Source organism: Siphateles boraxobius, unplaced genomic scaffold, assembly GCF_051911475.1.
Source record: "Siphateles boraxobius isolate OS27281-9 unplaced genomic scaffold, OSU_SipBor_1 13, whole genome shotgun sequence".
Lineage (NCBI taxonomy): Eukaryota > Metazoa > Chordata > Actinopteri > Cypriniformes > Leuciscidae > Siphateles > Siphateles boraxobius.
The window spans coordinates 30,746,822-30,765,923 of record NW_027508733.1 but is presented as its reverse complement, the minus strand read 5'-3'; the positions used below and the strand labels follow the sequence as shown (position 1 = coordinate 30,765,923).

The 19,102-nt window shown below is 37.4% G+C and overlaps 1 protein-coding gene across 3 annotated transcripts in view; it reads left to right on the top strand.

Moving 5' to 3' along the window:
• The first annotated feature begins 3,563 nt into the window (after positions 1-3,563).
• The window catches only part of grm7 (glutamate metabotropic receptor 7), a 242,035-nt gene continuing 226,496 nt past the window's right edge, over positions 3,564-19,102 (top strand). Inside the window, exon 1 of one of the 3 annotated variants that reach the window (XM_077226986.1) lies at positions 3,564-4,978. In XM_077226986.1, the coding sequence (XP_077083101.1) occupies positions 4,499-4,978 (480 nt within the window). In that variant the 5' untranslated portion in view covers positions 3,564-4,498. The remainder of the gene's footprint in view (positions 4,979-19,102) is intronic. The other 2 variants (XM_077226985.1, XM_077226984.1) reach the window with 2 other exon arrangements.

Below are 19,102 nucleotides of genomic sequence, written 5' to 3'. Positions count from 1 at the left end.
ACGATCAGACGTCTCCTTATTCAAGTTGATAGCAGTTTAATTAAATTAACACTTGAGGAGGATCTCCAGTCCAAACAGCACTTGGGTCACAGTTATAGATGTATTTTCTACCCCAACGGTGATAAATGTTTGAGTTGGATACGGATACCTGCAGGAAGTGTCGATATGTAATTTTATCCAGGCGTATGTAATCTGTATTACCATGCTAATCTTGAAGGATGGCGGTTATTATTATTTTGTACGGTTTTGCATAACTTCCAAATAGATGATCATATGGCGGCAGTAATATGACATCTGCTGCTATAGATCACGCTCTGCTACCATGGACGTGTGCAGATTATTGATAATTTAAGACAAGGAATAATTCATTCCAAGCTTATAAAAGTCTGAGTATGTCACATGATTGTATTATGAATAAATGAAATCCATATCTTACAGGGAGTTTGTGTTCGTAACCATTTTAGATTAAAGCCGCATGAAATATTAAGTCTTGTAAGTATTAAGGAAACATGCTTTTCCTTGAAGTGTACTCTATAATGTCCTGAGTCTCTATTTAAGGACAATGTGATGCTGTTATCCTGTGGGGAGGGGAGTGTTCACTGCACAGTGTCTGTTTTATGTTGTGTGGCCATTACTGAGAATTATTTTCATCTGATTGTATAGGCCTATTATACAATATGGATAAAACAGTAAGCATGTAAATGATGGCGACTGTAGCTAAACGGTTTATGATTGTTTTCATCAGATTTCATCATTATTATTGTGTACTACGGTGCGATGATGCATAACTATTCATTGATGTCTTGATCTGGAGGCATTCATATGCAAAGGACAAATTTGAACAAAAAAGATCTTGTTTTCTCTGTGTTTCTCCTATATGTAGCCCCTAAATGGACAAGGTGAGGGGAAAAATATGAGATGGGAGGAAAAAATATATTTCACTGCTTCTGTGTTCTCTCACAAAAGTGTTGCGTTCCCCGATAAACTTTTGCGTTCGCTCACAAATCCTTTACATCTGTACATTCCTTGGCAAAACTTTTGCATTCCCTCAAAAAACGTTTAGAACATCTACGTAAATCACGGGCGTTGGGGGGTGGGGGGGATCTACCCTATCTGAGGGTTGTACCCCCCTAAAAATATTATTAAAAACCACGCTGTGTATTGCAAATAATATAATGATACACTTAAAATAATTGTGTAAGTAAAACAATACAAATGCAAAGGGGGCAAAATAAGCATTTTAAGTCCCCCCTCCCTTGCCTCGCAGTGCTTTGTTCCACTGACGGCTTTCCCGTGTTGCCAAGTCTGCAGTTAACCCCTGGAATTGGGATACTTTTACACTGTTGCCGCGGTTTGAAGCGACACCAATAATGCAAAATTTAGAGATGGGTTAACACGATATTTATGAAGTTAAGTGGCAGATCAGTGGGCTTGCTGTTCCAGACAAAACCAAAACTACTATGTGCAATATCACTTAAAAATGATAATACGACCGGGTGTTGAACCTATGAACCTATAGCTCATATTAAAACAACTATCGCTTTGTGTTGTTGGCCACTGCACACATTTCCTTACAAGTACAATTTTGGCTGTATTATTTGTGTCCCCTTCTCCCATGATTTAGAAGGACTCAAAAGTTTTGCGAGCGAATGCGAAATGTGGATTAAAGTAAATGTATACATGTAGGCCTAATCATTTGATTTGAAATACTGTATTTTCCTCCATAACTCTCAAATCTCATTTGCACTTCCACACAATCAAACTAGTGGACAACTTTTTATTGTATTTTTATAATTCTTCCATGACGTCAGCATCCATCATAATTGGTTGGTTCATATGTTAGAATGATATATGAGTGTAAATTATTTTGTGAATTTATTTTTGTTGTTAAACAAAACAAGACCACTGATAATTGCAGTTATTAACATGTTACTCATTACATGTTTGCTGGTGTTGCCAGATCATCAGCGCTTTTATCCAGCAGAGAGAGCATGTGATCGGCTGCCAGATTTGAGAAGATTAAGTAAAACACTGGGCAGAAAATGTATCATTTTAAGAGAAAAGTCACATTAGGGGGATTTATTCTCTGGCAACCCCAAGCGGGAAAGATTAGTGGAGGCTTGTAACCAATGCAATATAACAAAGATATCTGAATAGAAAGACATTTTCAGGTCAAATATTGCGGCGATTATCTTTAATTAATCGATAGAAGCAAAAATCGTTATCACGATTAAAATGCGATTGATTCCGCAGCCCTACTTTCATAGTCAAGCTTTGTCTGACTATTAACATTTTCATGAAAGTGTTGAAAACTTCAAAAAAATCTATACAGCTGAAAGAAATGGTTACTAAAATAACAAGGACACAAAAGGAAGGTTTAAATTAACAGCACAAGCTCATGATATTTCTGCAGCTCATTGGGTCTAATAAATGTCATATAATCAATGTACTAAAGTGTTTTACTTGAAGTGTTGTGATCTCCTGTCCTAAAGAGACTTTGGGACTTGAATATTTATATCTAGAAAGTTCATTCCAATATTCATAACTTTTTGGACGTATAGATTAGCATAGAAAATAGGAATGCAAGGTTAATTGTTGAATACATGAAAACTGAATCTACGTCCCTCAGTGTACTTGACTGCTTCACCATACAAATCAATACACACTCTCTCATACCTTTTACTGTTTGACTGGTGGAACGCAGTAGATCAACAACAACACTGAATCTCATAAATAATCCGCATGAGTCATGTTTCTTCACGTCTGTCCCTTTTGAGGAATTCACTTTTCGCCTCAGTCCCTGACGCACGCATTCACAGGTCTACAAAATTAATTTAGTGTGGACTACAACTTGTCACTTTGTTGTTGGAAGACAAAGGCGTCCCCAGAAGTGTGCTAAATCTGGCAAAGGCATTCTTTGGGAATTTTAAAAAAAGTTAGCATGAGGGTCAACCCCTAAACCTAACCACCCGTGGGGCGTAAGAAGGTTGTATGGATAAGTTCACATGAGACTGTACAGATTCAAAGATGTTAAATAGTTACAAATGTTGAATGATTCACAAATAAAGCAAATCATTTTAAATAATTTGGTAACATTTACATAAAGTTCATTAGTTAACATTATGCCTTTTTGGTTTTGGTTTTAGTCACATTTTCGGGTGCCTTCAAGAAAGAGCAAGATAATCAGAAACCATAAGATATTCTTTCCATTTTGTATCGAGAGAGAGAGAGAGAGAGAGAGAGAGAGAGAGAGAGAGAGAGAGAGAGAGAGAGAGAGAGAGAGGCGGTAAAATCACGAATTGATGTTGACAGAATTCATTTCCTCTGTCAGCCACAGTCGCTGCATTCAACAGGAAAAACAACGCGAGGCTGTAGAGCTGAAACATATTCCATAAACCCACATCAATGAAATAATGTCGTGCGGAATGCGATTTTGTAAGAACACAAGCAGAATGAGCAAGGATTTTATTCAAATATGGTTAAACGTTTGAGAAGCCTTCTTTCCTTGTAACAAAAAATTTATGTTGAATATCTTAACGTTAAACCATGCATTTAACTACCGTGAGATTTTGAACGGAGGTTGGAAACTTATGTTGGAAACCTCCTCTGCAACATCCCTCCCTTGTTCCTCACGATTAATCGTTGTCTTTAATAACTATATGGCTTTATTATTGGCGTCACACAGAAGCGTATTTTCTTTGAGGGCTGACCAGGATGAGTAACACGACATCGATCGTGCGTTGAGTCATTTGACAAATCCATATTTGATTCTGGGTGGAGAGAGAGAGAGAGAGAGAGAGAGAGAGAGAGAGGAGGAGACTCACGGGCTGTCTTCTTGTCTCTTGTGAGGATTTTTGCAAGACCAAAAGACGTATTATCGCCTAAGCTTTCTTTCTTTCTCGCAAATGTAATAAACAGAACCTGCTCCGAGCGAAAAGCCTCAGCGAAGTCCTCGACGGGAGGATGTTACGGATATCTCACCTGACATCGATTTTCTGCAACATTTTCCCTTGACCGTTATATGCGACGCGTTATTCAGAACGAAAACTTTTTGCCGCCTTTATTTCTTTAAAAAAAATACATCGGTTAAAACTCTGTCGAGATGGTTTTACAGCGGCGTTATGACATCAGCGTGGATTGGACGCTTTTTAGTCGAATATCGCTGCACTTTAATCCGTTTTGCGTGAAAGTGTGTCTGATTTAAGGACTAATCATTATTGAAAGGTACTGTATGCATTTTAGTTTGTTTTCCTGTCTTTTTCTTTGTTAAAATAAATAATGCAGAATATCTAAGCAACAAGCGTCGCCATACGATGCGCACTTTCCCAAGGAATAACGCATCCTTCTTGCGCGGCGTTTTTGGAGGAAACCTCAACATATTCCCACATCAATCTTACTTTGATATGGTCTATGGCCGTTATTAAGATCAAATCTGTTTTTGTTTACCTGTAAATACTGTGAAAGGTGCCTTTTTCTGCTTCCTAACGACAAGGAGACCATGGCTTGCTTTCCATGGCGGGTATTTTGGATAATTCAAGCGCTTGTGGATGTGACACTTTCGCAGGAAATTTACGCTCCTCATTCCATCAGAATTGAGGGAGATTTGACCCTGGGTGGCCTTTTCCCGGTCCATGCCCGCGGGGTGTCCGGGGAACCGTGTGGAGATATCAAGAAGGAGAACGGGATACACCGGTTGGAGGCGATGCTTTACGCCTTGGACCAAATCAACAGTGACGACGAGCTTTTGCCAAACATCACTTTAGGCGCTCGGGTTTTAGACACATGTTCGCGAGACACGTACGCTTTGGAGCAGTCGCTTACTTTTGTGCAAGCACTCATACAGAAAGACACGTCGGATGTGAGGTGTACGAACGGCGAGCCCCCGGTGTTTGTCAAACCCGAAAAGGTGATTGGAGTCATAGGGGCTTCGGCGAGTTCGGTGTCCATAATGGTCGCTAATATACTGCGACTTTTCCAGGTGAGTCTGTCTGACCTGAAGTGCCCAATACCACATGTGCTGGAATGAGTCCTTGCGTCATGCTTTCATGTCATTTCACCCCGTATGATTATATGACAGCTGATTTACAACAACTCATACTGATTTAAAACACCTCACTGCACAACACAGTACAATATAATGACAGTTGTTAGTGTGTAAAAGCATTATGCTTTTGTAAATCATTTGTGTAGCCAGAGGAGGTTGTTAGTCATAATCAATGAATCGATCAGGCATCGACTCTTCGCATAGCCAGAGAGGCTTTTTAACAGGGTTTCTTTGTCTTTCGCTCTCTATTCATTTTCAGTTTCAAAGATCTTTACTGGCAAGTTTGCTTGATGCAATCAATATTACCAACGCTTCTGTTCTATTCTGTTCTAGATTACCCATTATATTCTATTATATCTATTATAGTATTATATCTATATATTATATTAATAATTTATAATCGTATTTAATATAATTAGCATTAAAATTGTATTATGCAATAAAAAAGATGTATGCCTATGCATATCTTAATTAATCTTCAATTTCAAGTTCTGTAGTTGCATCCTTGCTATATATATATTATATAACACATTTTCATGCCATAAAATAAAAATAACAGTATACAAAATTAACATTTTGCTCTACAGGTATTTCTGTGTTCTTCCCTCCAATGTTTTGTATTATTATTATTATTATTAAAGTCAGCTTTCTGTAGGCAGAAAACTCTATAGATTCCATACAATAAACTGAATGCTGTGTTAGGTTACCCACCATTCCTGCATTGAAATAAATGTTATATTTCCTGTTCCCACAACATTAGGCAATTACAGTCAGATGCTCTTAAATCATGCATTTTGGCAGATACACCGGGAGTATGTAAAAGATCTGAGAACAAATTATTTGGAATGTACAATAAACCACAAACGAGAATATGTACAATCCCCAGCCTAATTTATCAAAATCAATCCTTGTAGGGACTTAAATTAACTACTTGCAGTATCCAAACCGTAATCGCATCCAAATATGGCATATGAAGTGATAATTGCGTCCCACCCCTTGGTTCTGAAGTGTGTGCTTACTGATACAGCAATTAAAACAGTAACAGTCTATACGGTTGCCTGTAATGATGTGAGAGGATTATTCAGCCTTATCTATGTTCTGCATCAGAGATAAACACAGCTAATGACATCCCACTGGTCTACTAGGATAATACAAACCTCATTCTTCTTCATCATTTTTTGCTCTGTTTGCCAAGGTTCTCTTTTGGTCTTAAACACGGGGAGTTTAAGATCTCTAAGCATCAAATATGGGTGGTGAAACTTGAACGTTCCAGGTTCATTACAAGGTCTATTTGCGGCTTGCTGTCAATACTTTTCACTTGTAAACACAATTTGTAAACACAAACCAAAATTGTGGTTACAGTAAGACACTGAGAAGGGAAGTAAATGGGGTAACACAATAATTGGTTAAAAAAAATATAGCCACAAGACTTTATACTTGTTAACATGACATTAGTGTGCACCTGTGTATTCAACACATTATCACTCCCAATTTGTCACATATTGATGCTTGTTATGGACATCTCGGCATCACTTTTTAATGCACAGGCGACTGTAATTTTTCGAAGTGCATCCTGCACCATTGCTTTAAATGACAAAGCTTTGAGATCATACACGTGCGATTGGCATGGGAATTTTATCACCATAAATTGGGTTATAATGTTTCCAGAATGTTGGGGTGTGATTTTCAATTTAATCAACCAGCGTAATTCTCTTTACATTTATTTTCTTTACACTATTTAGACATGTTTGAGCATGTAACCCAACACCACCCCTAAATCTACTCAATTTCTACTTTTACAAATGCAAAGAAAGAATTGACAACGTCTTAATCTGACGCATAAGGCAAACGACTGAATGCAATGGCGTACCGTGCACGTCGAAAAATCGGAAGAATGACGAGTCGGGAGTGAGAATGTTGGCTTACTACCATGACCAAGTAAAGTTGGTAAGCCCTGTAAGAAAATTACTTATTACATTTATAAATAACAGTTAAATATAACTCAATAATTAACTAAAAATTAAACCACTTAGAACAGTATTCCTACTACTAATGACAATGTATAAAACATAATTCAAGAAATAATAGCACAGGTACATCTGTAAGATGTCTGCTAAAGATCTGTTAATATGGAAATCATCTGCTGTGTAAAAACATCTGATAAACCTCTTAGAAAAACAGTTTTACATGCATTCTAAATCTTAAAGTCATCTTCTAAATGTCTATATGACATCTAACAGGAAACATCCTATTCCTGATGAGGAACCATTCAAAAAAATACATCTTGCACATGTAAATTCAGACATCAAATACACGTCTCTGAGATGTACTTGTGCAATCAGGGAAGTGACTTGTCCAGTTGACTTCCATTATGTCAATTTTAATAGTCGTTTAGTCGCAGAAAAAAACAATCCTCTCCAAGTGGCGCACTTCAGATCGTTAACGGCGTGTCCTTTTGGTAATTACTGCATGTCGGGCAGGAAATCCAAATGTTTACCTATCATCAATCAACGACAAATCTGTCTTGTCATTTGAAACATGTAAGTAGTAGCAACATTACATGGCGGCATTGCATTCCACTGCGCGTTTTCCATTGTTTTTCAATGTAAACGTACATGTTTGACCGGCTCACGTCTTTGCAGCTTCTTGTCCATAACGTGGCATCGTGATCATGCGGTGCTCAAGTTAAAAGAAGTTAACTTTAAAAAAAAACACAAGTCTAGAAAAATAGTTTTATTAGCAGATATGGCCTGTTAAGGAATCTGTAACTTTGTTCATATGGACATCTGACTGCTAAGTAGGGTTTGTGTTTTTTCAGCAATAGTGTGCAGCCTTACTTTACTGAGAAAAGAAGGTCAGAGAAAAATCTGTAGGAGAAAAAACTCCATATAAGTGCCTTCTATGCATTTGCAGCTGTGTGTGTGCCCCCCCTCCCCCCTCCCCATTGTTACTTGTGCGCTTTTTGTTAGAAAATGTTTATTATTTTTTCATGGTTTTTTATGTAGATATGCATTTCTTTGACAGAACTTCCATTATCTAAATATTCTTAAGAATTCAAACTTCATTGTCATTTAAAAGTGTTTAGGCCTACTTGCATTATTATGCTGTTATATTATGATTCAGTGGCATAACATGGCTTTAGAATGTCAATAATATAATTTAGCGCAATTATTTCTGGGACAATATATCGCCCATAAAAACGTAGTTTTCGTTACAGGCCTACCGCTCGCTCTAACATTATCCTAGATAAATGTGCGCTAAGAAAAACAAACAGGATACACTTTCTGTCGTCTCCGTCTCTGTGAACTGAAGCACGGCACAAGAGTGAACCGAAACTCAGCGCTTTGTTTCAAGCTTAATGAGCATGAAATAGGCTATTTATTAGGCCCCTAGTGTATCTTTAAGTTATTCAATTAATATAAATGTTAGATTAGTCGAGTAATGCTTTAAATGAAACACTACTAGTCGACTAAAAAAATCTTTAGTCGAGGACAGCCCTCGTGTTACTGTAAATAAATTTTTAAAAATTTTTTTTATAGTTAATTATTTTTGGTCGTGAACAACATTTGCACCACACATTCTGTCAGAATTTTCCAAAAACAATTCCAAGTCAAATTGTACTTTGTTATCTTGACATAAAGCTGTTACCGACCAAAATCCTAACTATGTTAAGAGTTGGAAATTTCATATGAATTTGTACAATGTGAAACGTACAAAAATGTTTGATTATTAGGAAAAAAAGCAAGCTTGAAGGTCCAAACCCTAATCTCACCCCTAAACATTTGTAAGGGTAAGCAGATTGGTGGGGTAAGCAGATTTTACCCCCAATTCGTCAAAATGCTAAATACTTACGAACTGTCAAGAGATTGTGTTGGATCTTTACAGTATTTAAAGCCCTAAACTAAGAACTAATTGAACATTGAGGTATTATTCATGTCAGACGTCTTTTGGGTACTCGTGAGTGTCTGGTTATCGTGAGTTTACATGAAGTGTTCACAACCCTTTAGTTTTATAAAAACTAAATATAGACCGATGTGCTCTATGTACTACAAGAGCTCACAAAATGTAGACATAGATTTAATAGTCGTTCATGTGTTGTTGCATTAATAATTTTACAGTAAATGGCATGAGCTGCATGCACTCACATGTGAAACTGCAATATTTATGTCACTTTCCTCCAGCTTCCGACCACACGGTTAATGGCTAGCGCAGACCTCGCGGATCTGTTCTAAGAGCTTGACTTCTTGCCCTTCATAGACTGTTTATAAATTATTTACGGAAATACACCCATACACATCGGACATAATGCCAGCCGGCCTGTGTCACAGACCCTCAGTTGTGAGCATTAAGAAACAAATTTAAAAGCCCATGTTGCGGCCCGCTAGCCACCTGGACCCTTTCAGAAAAGTGTTTGCTTATTTCCCTGTGGCCTCACACTTGCTCTGACTCTCTGACTGCTTTTCTATGCTCCAGGGCTGGGATTTCACAAATCATCCCTGTTGGCCGCAAGCTTTTCCCGAGCTGTGGTGATGAGAGTTGATGTGAGGAGGGCAATGCACTCTGACACAATTCATGAGGCTTACATGCAATTTTACATTCTCCACTTCAACACATTTTGACTCAAAACACTTGTGATGCTATAGGCCCCAAATTTCATTTGGTTCTGATGGAGCTCATGATATGCCATTGCTTTAGTGGTTTATAGTTTGTTTTTAGCAGGCAAGTGAGGGGAAGTATACCATTCAGGACATGGCCATGGCAAGTGTACGTCAAGTCATAGGCTTTTGGGTTTGTTAACATGAAATTAAAATCGACCTCATTGATTTTCTATATAAACATTACTGGTCTTAATGTAAAGAAACCTGTTTCCACCTAAAAAATAAATACAAATAAAATTCAAGGGTAATTGTGATATACAGTACCAAAAAAGTCACATTGTGAGATATAAAGTTGAAAATTGCATTTCAAACAATTGGATTCAAACTTTGAGTGTGAAACCTCTTCACATCAAATTAAGAAATAAAATGTTTCACTCTTAGAATTAAACTCACATTGTGAGATTTAAAGTTTTAACAATAAGAAATAAAACTGCATTTGCAAGTTTTAGGGTATGTTTACATGACAACGATGTACTAAAAATGGAAACGTTTTTCCGTCGTATTTTTCATGTACAGACGACACCGTTGTCAAAACGATCATGCCAGGCCAGTAGATGGCGATGTGACTTTGTAAAGAAACACTACGTATCTATAGACTGATCACTTACTACTCATGCGCTTGACATCATCGGTTTCGCAAAATCACGTTTTTGTAGTTCACACGGAGATGAAAGCGGTATCGTTATCAAACACTTGAACTTTGAATGCCACTTTCAAAATTGAGCAGTTTTAGGCCCCCAAAATACTGTCATCATGTAAATCAGGGGTCTCCAACACGTCGCTGGCGAGCTACCGGTAGCTCGTGGCCTGATTGTTGGTAGCTCGCCAAGGGGCCGTTCACATATCGAGTCTTTTGCGCGATCAAGTTCCTTATTTCAAATGTAGGCACGCGGCAATCGCACTCATAATTGAAGCGACGCGCTCATTTTTTTCCTGGTGCTGCGCGATGAAAAAATCTCAATTCAGAATGCCACAAGCGCACCGCACCGCAGGTCATGTGACTAGAACCAACCAATCAGCTTCACCCTTTCCGTAACAACATTGAAAGCTCAGTCAACATGAAGGATGGGGGTGCACTCAAACACTACGGGTGTTTTTCTCTTCTCCGTAAATAAATCTTGCAGCAGAGCCTATAGGTACAGCAAGCGTTTTTCGGTGGTGGAAATCCATTAGCTACTAAAAATTCTTTGTAAATTGGACCGAATTTTACTATGAATAATTAAAGATAAGCTAATGTGCATTGTAAATGTCAGTAATTTATCTTTGACTCATTCTTTCTATAAAAATGATTTAAAGGCTGAAATATGTGAGGTTTATCTTTTTATAAAACATTTTTTTGTCAACTTTATTTGAACTTGTACAGGTTAGTAGATAACATGTTGCAAGACAAAAATCTGGCCATCATTTTTAGTCTTATTATTTTAATGTTTATGTAAACAAAAATGCATATTGATGCTAATTTTATTTGCTGGTTTTCGTCATAAACTTGTTGAATTGATTTTATTGTGTAGTATTATTAATTTTTGAGCAGGATTCTGAGATAACCGTGATCATTTTGGTCACTATAATCATGAAATTAAATTTTCATACCATTCAATCACTAGTTATGATGATGCAATATAAACTATAATTATGTGTTTTTACAGTATATTATGCAAAGTACAATTTTCTATAAAAAAATTATCTCTGATTCTGTTCTTTTCTCTGACATTTAAAGGTGACATATATAGGCCTACAAAAACTTGTTTAGTTGTTAATATGAGAGTTATGAGACATTATTTAAGATATTTAAGTATCGTATTACATGAGTAGCTCTCGGCCACTTTCAATTTTAAAAAGTAGCTCTCAAATGAAAAAAGGTTGGAGACCCCTGATGTAAATGAATGGCATTTAAATAAAAAGTTTTGCATTTTTAGTTGAAAACAGTGTCATGTAAACAACCCAAAAGTCACATTGTTGGTATAAAGCCACATTGCGCAAAATAAAGTTAAAATTGCAAGAAATGTCACAATTATGCTTTTGCAAGATAAAAAGTCATCATTTAAGGTCACTTTTTAAGATATAAAATGGCATTGTGATATATTAATTTGTAATTATTTATTTATTTAGGCTACTCATTCAAAAGTGGTAACGATTCCCTTAATTATTGTCACATGGTAAAGAAGAAAACCAAATTGTAAATGCCTCGCATTACAGAAGTAAAATGGGTTGCAAATGTATTTCATGTCGACTTTACTATTACAGGCAGATGAATGTTGAACCGTTCATTTGCATCTGGAAACAGAAGCAGTGTTATTTTTATTGATTGAAAATACAGAAACATCAGTGTTTCGCCATTTAAAACAATGACTAAAATGACTCTGGAATAACAGGACGCTTCTTGTCATAATGATTCTCCATAGTCTGTAAGTGACTATTGATTTCTCTGACGTCTCGCTGGTGTGCTTGCCCAGAAGGTTTGCTGCCTTGAGCTCTAGTAAATACAGTATATGTTTGCTATCACTCACTCTTAGGCCACCAACATAAAAGTGACAACAGCCACAGTGACAGAAGTCTAAAAATATCAGTGCTGTGGGACTCATTGCTCACAGAAGCCATAACCTACAAACCCAGGAATTCTTCAGCACAGATTTTTTTAACCAGTGAGAAACAAGCCTTAAAATGGAATTTCTTCCTAGTATTACTGTAATTAATATTAGTAGGTTTAAAACACTGCAAATGTAAATCAATATACCTTAGAGACTTATAGGTGGATCCAGAACACCTTGGTTGCAATGTAAATACCATGTACATCAATATGGTAGCCATTAGCTATGTTTCCATCCAAAGTTGGAATAATTGAAATATTGCATGAAACATTCGGATTCCTTGTGTTTGGGAACACAATCATGTGAGACACTTCTGGGAGGGAATAAAACAAATCATTTCGATGATGGACTTTGGCCCAGGCATTTAAGAATGACCAAACCAACATTTGAGATGCTGTACGAGAAATTGGTCCACTGGTTAGTTTTAATCTCAAACGTGTTTCCAATGTGTTTCCATCGTAGTTTATGCGCTTACAAATCTTAAAAAAAATCATCCACCTCAATTGATTGCATATATTTTCGCACATTTTTAGATTTTATATCGATATCCCAAAATTTGCATAAAAATAGGTGGATGGAAACATTGCTGGATGAAACAACCATGGTCATCTGATACCATCAAGGTGTTTTTACAGTGCTTTTTTGTGAAGAGTATTTCACAAAAGGCTCTATATTTTCCACATATGGAGCTTTTATTGCATTAGATGATCAACACCAACGCGCTCTATAAACAGAGAATTTGGGAGTTTAGGCCACCCACAAATCTTGTTAGGACAATAGTCCCAGGGAAGGAAGGGCCTGGCATGGCGGCACACACTGATAGAAGACTTGGCGCACCTGGAGGTCATTGTGCTCTGATAACCTCTTCGCTCTCCTCTTTTTATCAGCCGTCTCCATCCTTCGGCTTCCGATTGGCTACTCCTCCCTCAAGGGTTGGCTTCTTTTCAGCGTGAGAAATCCCAGCCTTTTTATCAATATTGGCCGCTTGTGTATGCCTGAGCCTGCCAAAAACCTGACTGCAGCTTTGCCAAATTGCAACTTTTTGTTATGCAGTATTAAATTTGTTCTATTGGAGAATTTACTTTGCAAAGGATCTTGTATTAGTTCAGGTAATGTGTTTGATAGATAATACTGATAATTAATATTATGTTGGCTGAAGTTATAAGGCATTACTTGGAAATGTGTTACCAAATGATATGTTACTCTCAATAGGCCTCATTCATGAAGCACAAAGCATAACGGATTTGATTGAATGAAAATGTAAATGTATTTATACAAAGTTCTGTCGTGAAACTCTAGATGGCGCAGGCTAATAGGTCCTTAACTCAAACGGTTTGCGATCTCATCATTCTCTATAGGGCACAGCTGATTGGTTCCTGCTGTATCAGTAGCCACTGAGCTCGCTGCTCAACCTTCAAATACTGATCAGTATTTGATGTAGCAGTTTGCAGTGTGCTTTCAGAAACCCTCCACCTTCCCCAGCTCCACCTGTATAGATGTGCTATGGGTAATTCATGTACGCTATAAAGGACAGCAGCAGCATGTCTTACTTGCTCACAGCTTATTGGCTTAAGCCATGTGGAGTTGCTAGGTCGACCGGGGGGGTGGGGGGCTGATGGGCCTGCTTACATGTGCTTCATGAGGCACAGATGCACACGCACGCAAGGTCTCGTGCTCTCTACCTCTCTGCCGTGCAGGTTGTTAAAAAGAAGAACAATCCCGGAAAAACCGGGACGGGTGGCAACACTATCGGAAATACGGGACAAACCACGTCCCGTATTGATTATAATTGGGACGTGGTGTTTATTTCACAAATACAGGACGATTCCGTATTTTAAGGGACGGGTGGCAACCCTAGCTAAGACCAAACATATCACTGTCATATCCATTACCATGCCAAACACTCTGAGAAATGTCTTTACAGAAATATATGTCATTAAAAATACTCAAATGAAAGTATGGTAGTCATTGAGTAATGTGATATTGCCATATTATACCATCAAGGTATTTTCACAGTACATTTTGTGAAGTATATTTCACAAAAACCTATTTTTTAATTAATGGAATACTCTCACTCACACTCTCACACACACACACACACACACACACACACACACACACACACACACACACACACACACACACACACACACACACACACACACACACACACACACACACACACACACACACACACACACACACATATAATATTTAAATATATATATATTATATGTATGTATATTTAAATTTCCTCTAAAGCTCATTTGAATTTGTTCTGGATAAATGAAACATGACATGTTTCCTTGGCAGCAGGTCTGAAACCAGGAGGCATCTTCATACACTAACATGTACCGAATCCATTTGTGTTGGGAGTATCATGACACCCTTCAGTTCTTCAACACATCCCACGAGGCAGGTATTTTTATATGCGGCATCTCATCAGCCATTCCGCTAATCTTAATTCCGAACTTCGTAATCACATTAGTTTGCTATATTGCCAGTTGAGGATGAGCTTTAAGTTACTCCTAGCGCTGTCTCTTATCTCCTGTTCAATGCCTGTCTGTGAAGTTGCTCAGCATGAAGCCAGGAAAAATCCTCGGTTGATGTCATAAAGCACGTCTACCATTGGCTCATCTCGGAGCTCGTTAAATGAGAGAGTCCCGCTGGGCGAGCTGCCATAAATCATTATGAGCGCGGATCTTTTTTTCTCATTTAGGAAGCGTCAATGATATACATACCAGTAATTATTGAAATAATTTCTTCTCTCCAATCAATAGATACTTCAGCTCCCCGCAGACTTCGTTGACATTTATCACATTGAGTGCAACTGATTAATTTGTATTGCCATTACCTCAACATGAGAAGGAATAATTTGTCTGAATGATCTATCACTCTCACATCACAAGACTATAGAATACTAACCAACAGTACTTCAGTGCTGGTTATTTAGTGGAGATCACTTCAGATTGTCACAGATAAATTAGATGTTGCTAATAAGTCCGTTGCTTCACGTTGAGGTTACTGATTATTTTCAAGTGTGACACATTAGCAGGGGCGGATGGCCAATAGAGGGCGCTAGGGCGTGGCCCCCCCATGAGCCAGACCACAGTTTTAGAGCCACAAGCAATAAATATACATAATACATATATAATATACATAAATCATGTATACAAATTGGCAATGTTTGTGTGTTTGAGATATTAAATGCACCCAGTATATGTGAAAAATATTATAGAAATTCAAAATGTCTGCTTTTTGACATAAACTGTTGCCAATCAGCGAGCTTAAATCTAGTCTGCTATGGTCGGTTCTTTTAGCGGCCGCGCGCATCTTTATCAGAAAGCACAGGCTAGCTAAAGGGAAGCAGTGCGCGAGGTTTCTCTCGAAGCTGGCACACTAGAAAGGCCTGGGTAGCTGGATGCGGTCATGCTAATGCCTTATTTTGCTTTCCATTCTTACTTTTTAAAACAACCGGGACAGATCCAGCATGGGCAGTTACCGGAGTTAGGGATATGAAGCACCTGTCTGAGGAAGTAAATAAACAGTTTGAGTTCAATTTCAAATACAAATGGAAAGTTTGTGCAATATGTTTGTTGTTGTGTAAGAATGCCTCAAACTTTTAATATTGGCATTAAATAATTACTATGTTTTTCACAGAGCGCTGGTATCCTGCAGTTTGTAATTGTGTTTGGGTGGTTAATAATAATAATGATTTTAATTTAAATAGCGCCTTTCCAACACCCAAGGCCGCTTTACAAAGATTGGTTAAGGCAGTGGTTCTCAAACTGGGGTACGTGAGGTGACAGAAGGGGTACGCAAACAAATTGCTGAATTTTGCTGTTCATTCAATTCTACTCAACCTTAAAATAACATTAAAACTTAGCATGTATTTCTAGCAGGTAAAAGGCCGTAAATAGGCTACCTGACATCCGGTCAAATGACCTGATTTTTTGCGGTCAAAACTGACTGCATTCACACAAGCAGCGTGTAGGCCGCTATATGAGGTTGCATGCAGATTATGTTGCTATACTCCCATTCTCGACAATGTAGCCTACCTTTTTAAAAGTGGGGACTTAGCACCTACTAGCAAATATAGACACAGACACGTGTCTGTACAGATCTCTGTGCATAGAGATCGATTTAAGATTCAAACTCTTCGATACAAAAATATACCCTGTGTGAGTTCCTGTGTGTAATGTTGATCACATTATATAAATACATGATTTCAAATGTGACATTGACTTTATACAACAGTTCAAGAAACGATAGGTATTAATATTAAGTGATGTTCATTTTAAACACAGTTGTCTGTATTTTTTCCCGGGAGCCACAACGCTAAAAGACCTGGCTCCAAGGGTTCCCAGTCTATTGAAACTGACTGAATATGGCACAGCCCCACCTAATATATTTTTCACCAGCCGCCACTGCACATCAGTGTGGAGGTTTTACACCGTGAGTGTGACATTGATGCATAGTGGTATATTTTCTTTTAGTATGTATGAAATGAGAACATTTGATGACATTCGAGCACTGAATAGGCGCCGATTTATGTTTCTGTCAGTGGGTGCCCACACTCCATACCTTAGTTAGTTTTTCAAGTGTGCAGTTTTTCTTTTCGTGCACTTGATGAATTCATTGAAAGCTATTTGTGTCTTCCGAAGAGGAACCCATTCTTTCCATGAGTGTTGTCACTAATCGCACTCTTGCTGATTGGAAGTTAATTACTTAAAATGCAATTCATCGTCGTGTACAAAAACAGAAAGCACAAGCTTTTGTGACTGGTTGTTATGTTGTAATGCTTAATATAATAGTATATTTGAGTGTATTATGACCTGCCGGGATCCGTTGTGAGATCTACCTATCAGAGAGGTTCCTGAATCTCAATCGATTTTTCGATATCTTAGATTCAAGTGCATTAGTGTTGGGAAAACATTCTACTTTTCATTTGTGGACTTTTATTTAGAACTGTGTGTGAAACAAACAGTGCAAAAACAAAGAGTTTACGCTTCTTAAAATCCTTTTATTTATTTTGTTTAAACAATTTTTTAACTGTTAAACCAACAGTTACTTTAGTCCCTGTGATATCCTAAAGAAAGATAATTAATATACAACATTAAAAGCTTGTTTTTCACCACAGGAGGACTTGATCATACACAAAATCTGTCATCTATTCATCCTCATGTTGTTCCAAACCTGCATGACTCTTCTGTGAAACTCAAAATCCATGCTGCTCTTTTCATTACAATGAAAGCATTTTGTGACCATTTGCACATGTACATATTTAAACTTCATCGGCCAGATTTACTAAACAGGGCTATGGAAGCTTGTTTCCGCCACAGAATGAAAAATAAAAAAGGTAATTGCGACTTTTTATCTCACAATTATGACTTTTTTTCTCACTATTGCGAGTTTACATCTCGCAATTCTGACTTTATTTCTCAGAATTGCGAGATATAAAGTCAGAATTGCGTGAAATAAAGTTCGCAATTGCGTGTTATAACGTCAGAATTGTGAGATATAAAGTCAGAATTGCGTGATATAAGTTTGCAATTGCGTGTTATTAAGTCAGAATTGCGAGATATAAAGCCAGAATTGCATGATATTAAGTCAGAATTGCGAGATATAAAGTCAGAATTGCGTGAAATGAAGTCGCAATTGCGTGTTATAAAGTCAGAATTGCGAGATATAAAGTCATAATTGCGTGATATAAAGTCGCAATTGCGTGTTATAAAGTCAGAATTGCGAGATATAAAGTCAGAATTGCGTGATATAAAGTCGCAATTGCGTGTTATAAAGTCAGAATTGTGAGATATAAAGTCACAATTCCGTGTTATAAAGTCAGAATTGGGTGATATAAAGTCGAAATTGCGTGTTATAAAGTCAGAATTGTGAGATATAAACTATTCTGAGGGGAAAAAACTCAGTCTTTTTCCCCCCATAGAATTGGACTTTATAACTCGCAATTGCGAGAAAATATGTCAGAATTGCGAGAAAAATTCTGACTTTATAACATGCAATTGAGACTTTATTTCACGCAATTCTGACTTTCAATCTCGCAATTCTGACTTTATAACACGCAATTGTGACTATATCTCGCAAATCTGACTTTATAACACACAATTGCGACTTTATTTCATGCAATTCTGACTTAATATCTCACAAGTCTGACTTAATATCTCACAATTCTGACTTTATATCTCACAATTGCGACTTTTTTTCTCACAATTCTGACTTTTTATCTCACAATTCTGACTTTTTATCTCACGATACTGACTTTTTTTCTCACAATTGCGAGTTATGAAGTCAGAATTGTGAGATAAAAAGTCGCTATTATTATTATTTATTTATTTAGTGGCGGAAACAAGCTTCCATACAGGGCAAATTAGCATGAGACCGCAATTCAATAAAAGTGGCAATGGCAGTTGAAAGTTCTGCTGCTGATCTACTGATAATGTGCACGTTATAATGTGATGATGTTAAAGAACACAGACGCAGCCGGATCATTTCCATAATGACCAGTGCAGTTTATCAAGGTCAGTGCAAATCCACGTAGGTTCGATAATCAGCTGTGTGTGATCTATTAACAACAGGTTCAAAAAGACATGCTTTCTTCGGGCGTTGAAAGTGGCGCAAATACCAAAAAAATTACTTGCGAAGACCTTAGTAAAACAACTTGCATGATTCATGTAAATATTCTCCTACCAAAAATACTTAATCTGAAAAGGAAACTCCTACAAATGCATATGCAATTAAGTCAGCCAAAAAAATTACCTTGTTCATGCCTTTTCAGCGCTGATTTTTCACTGCGT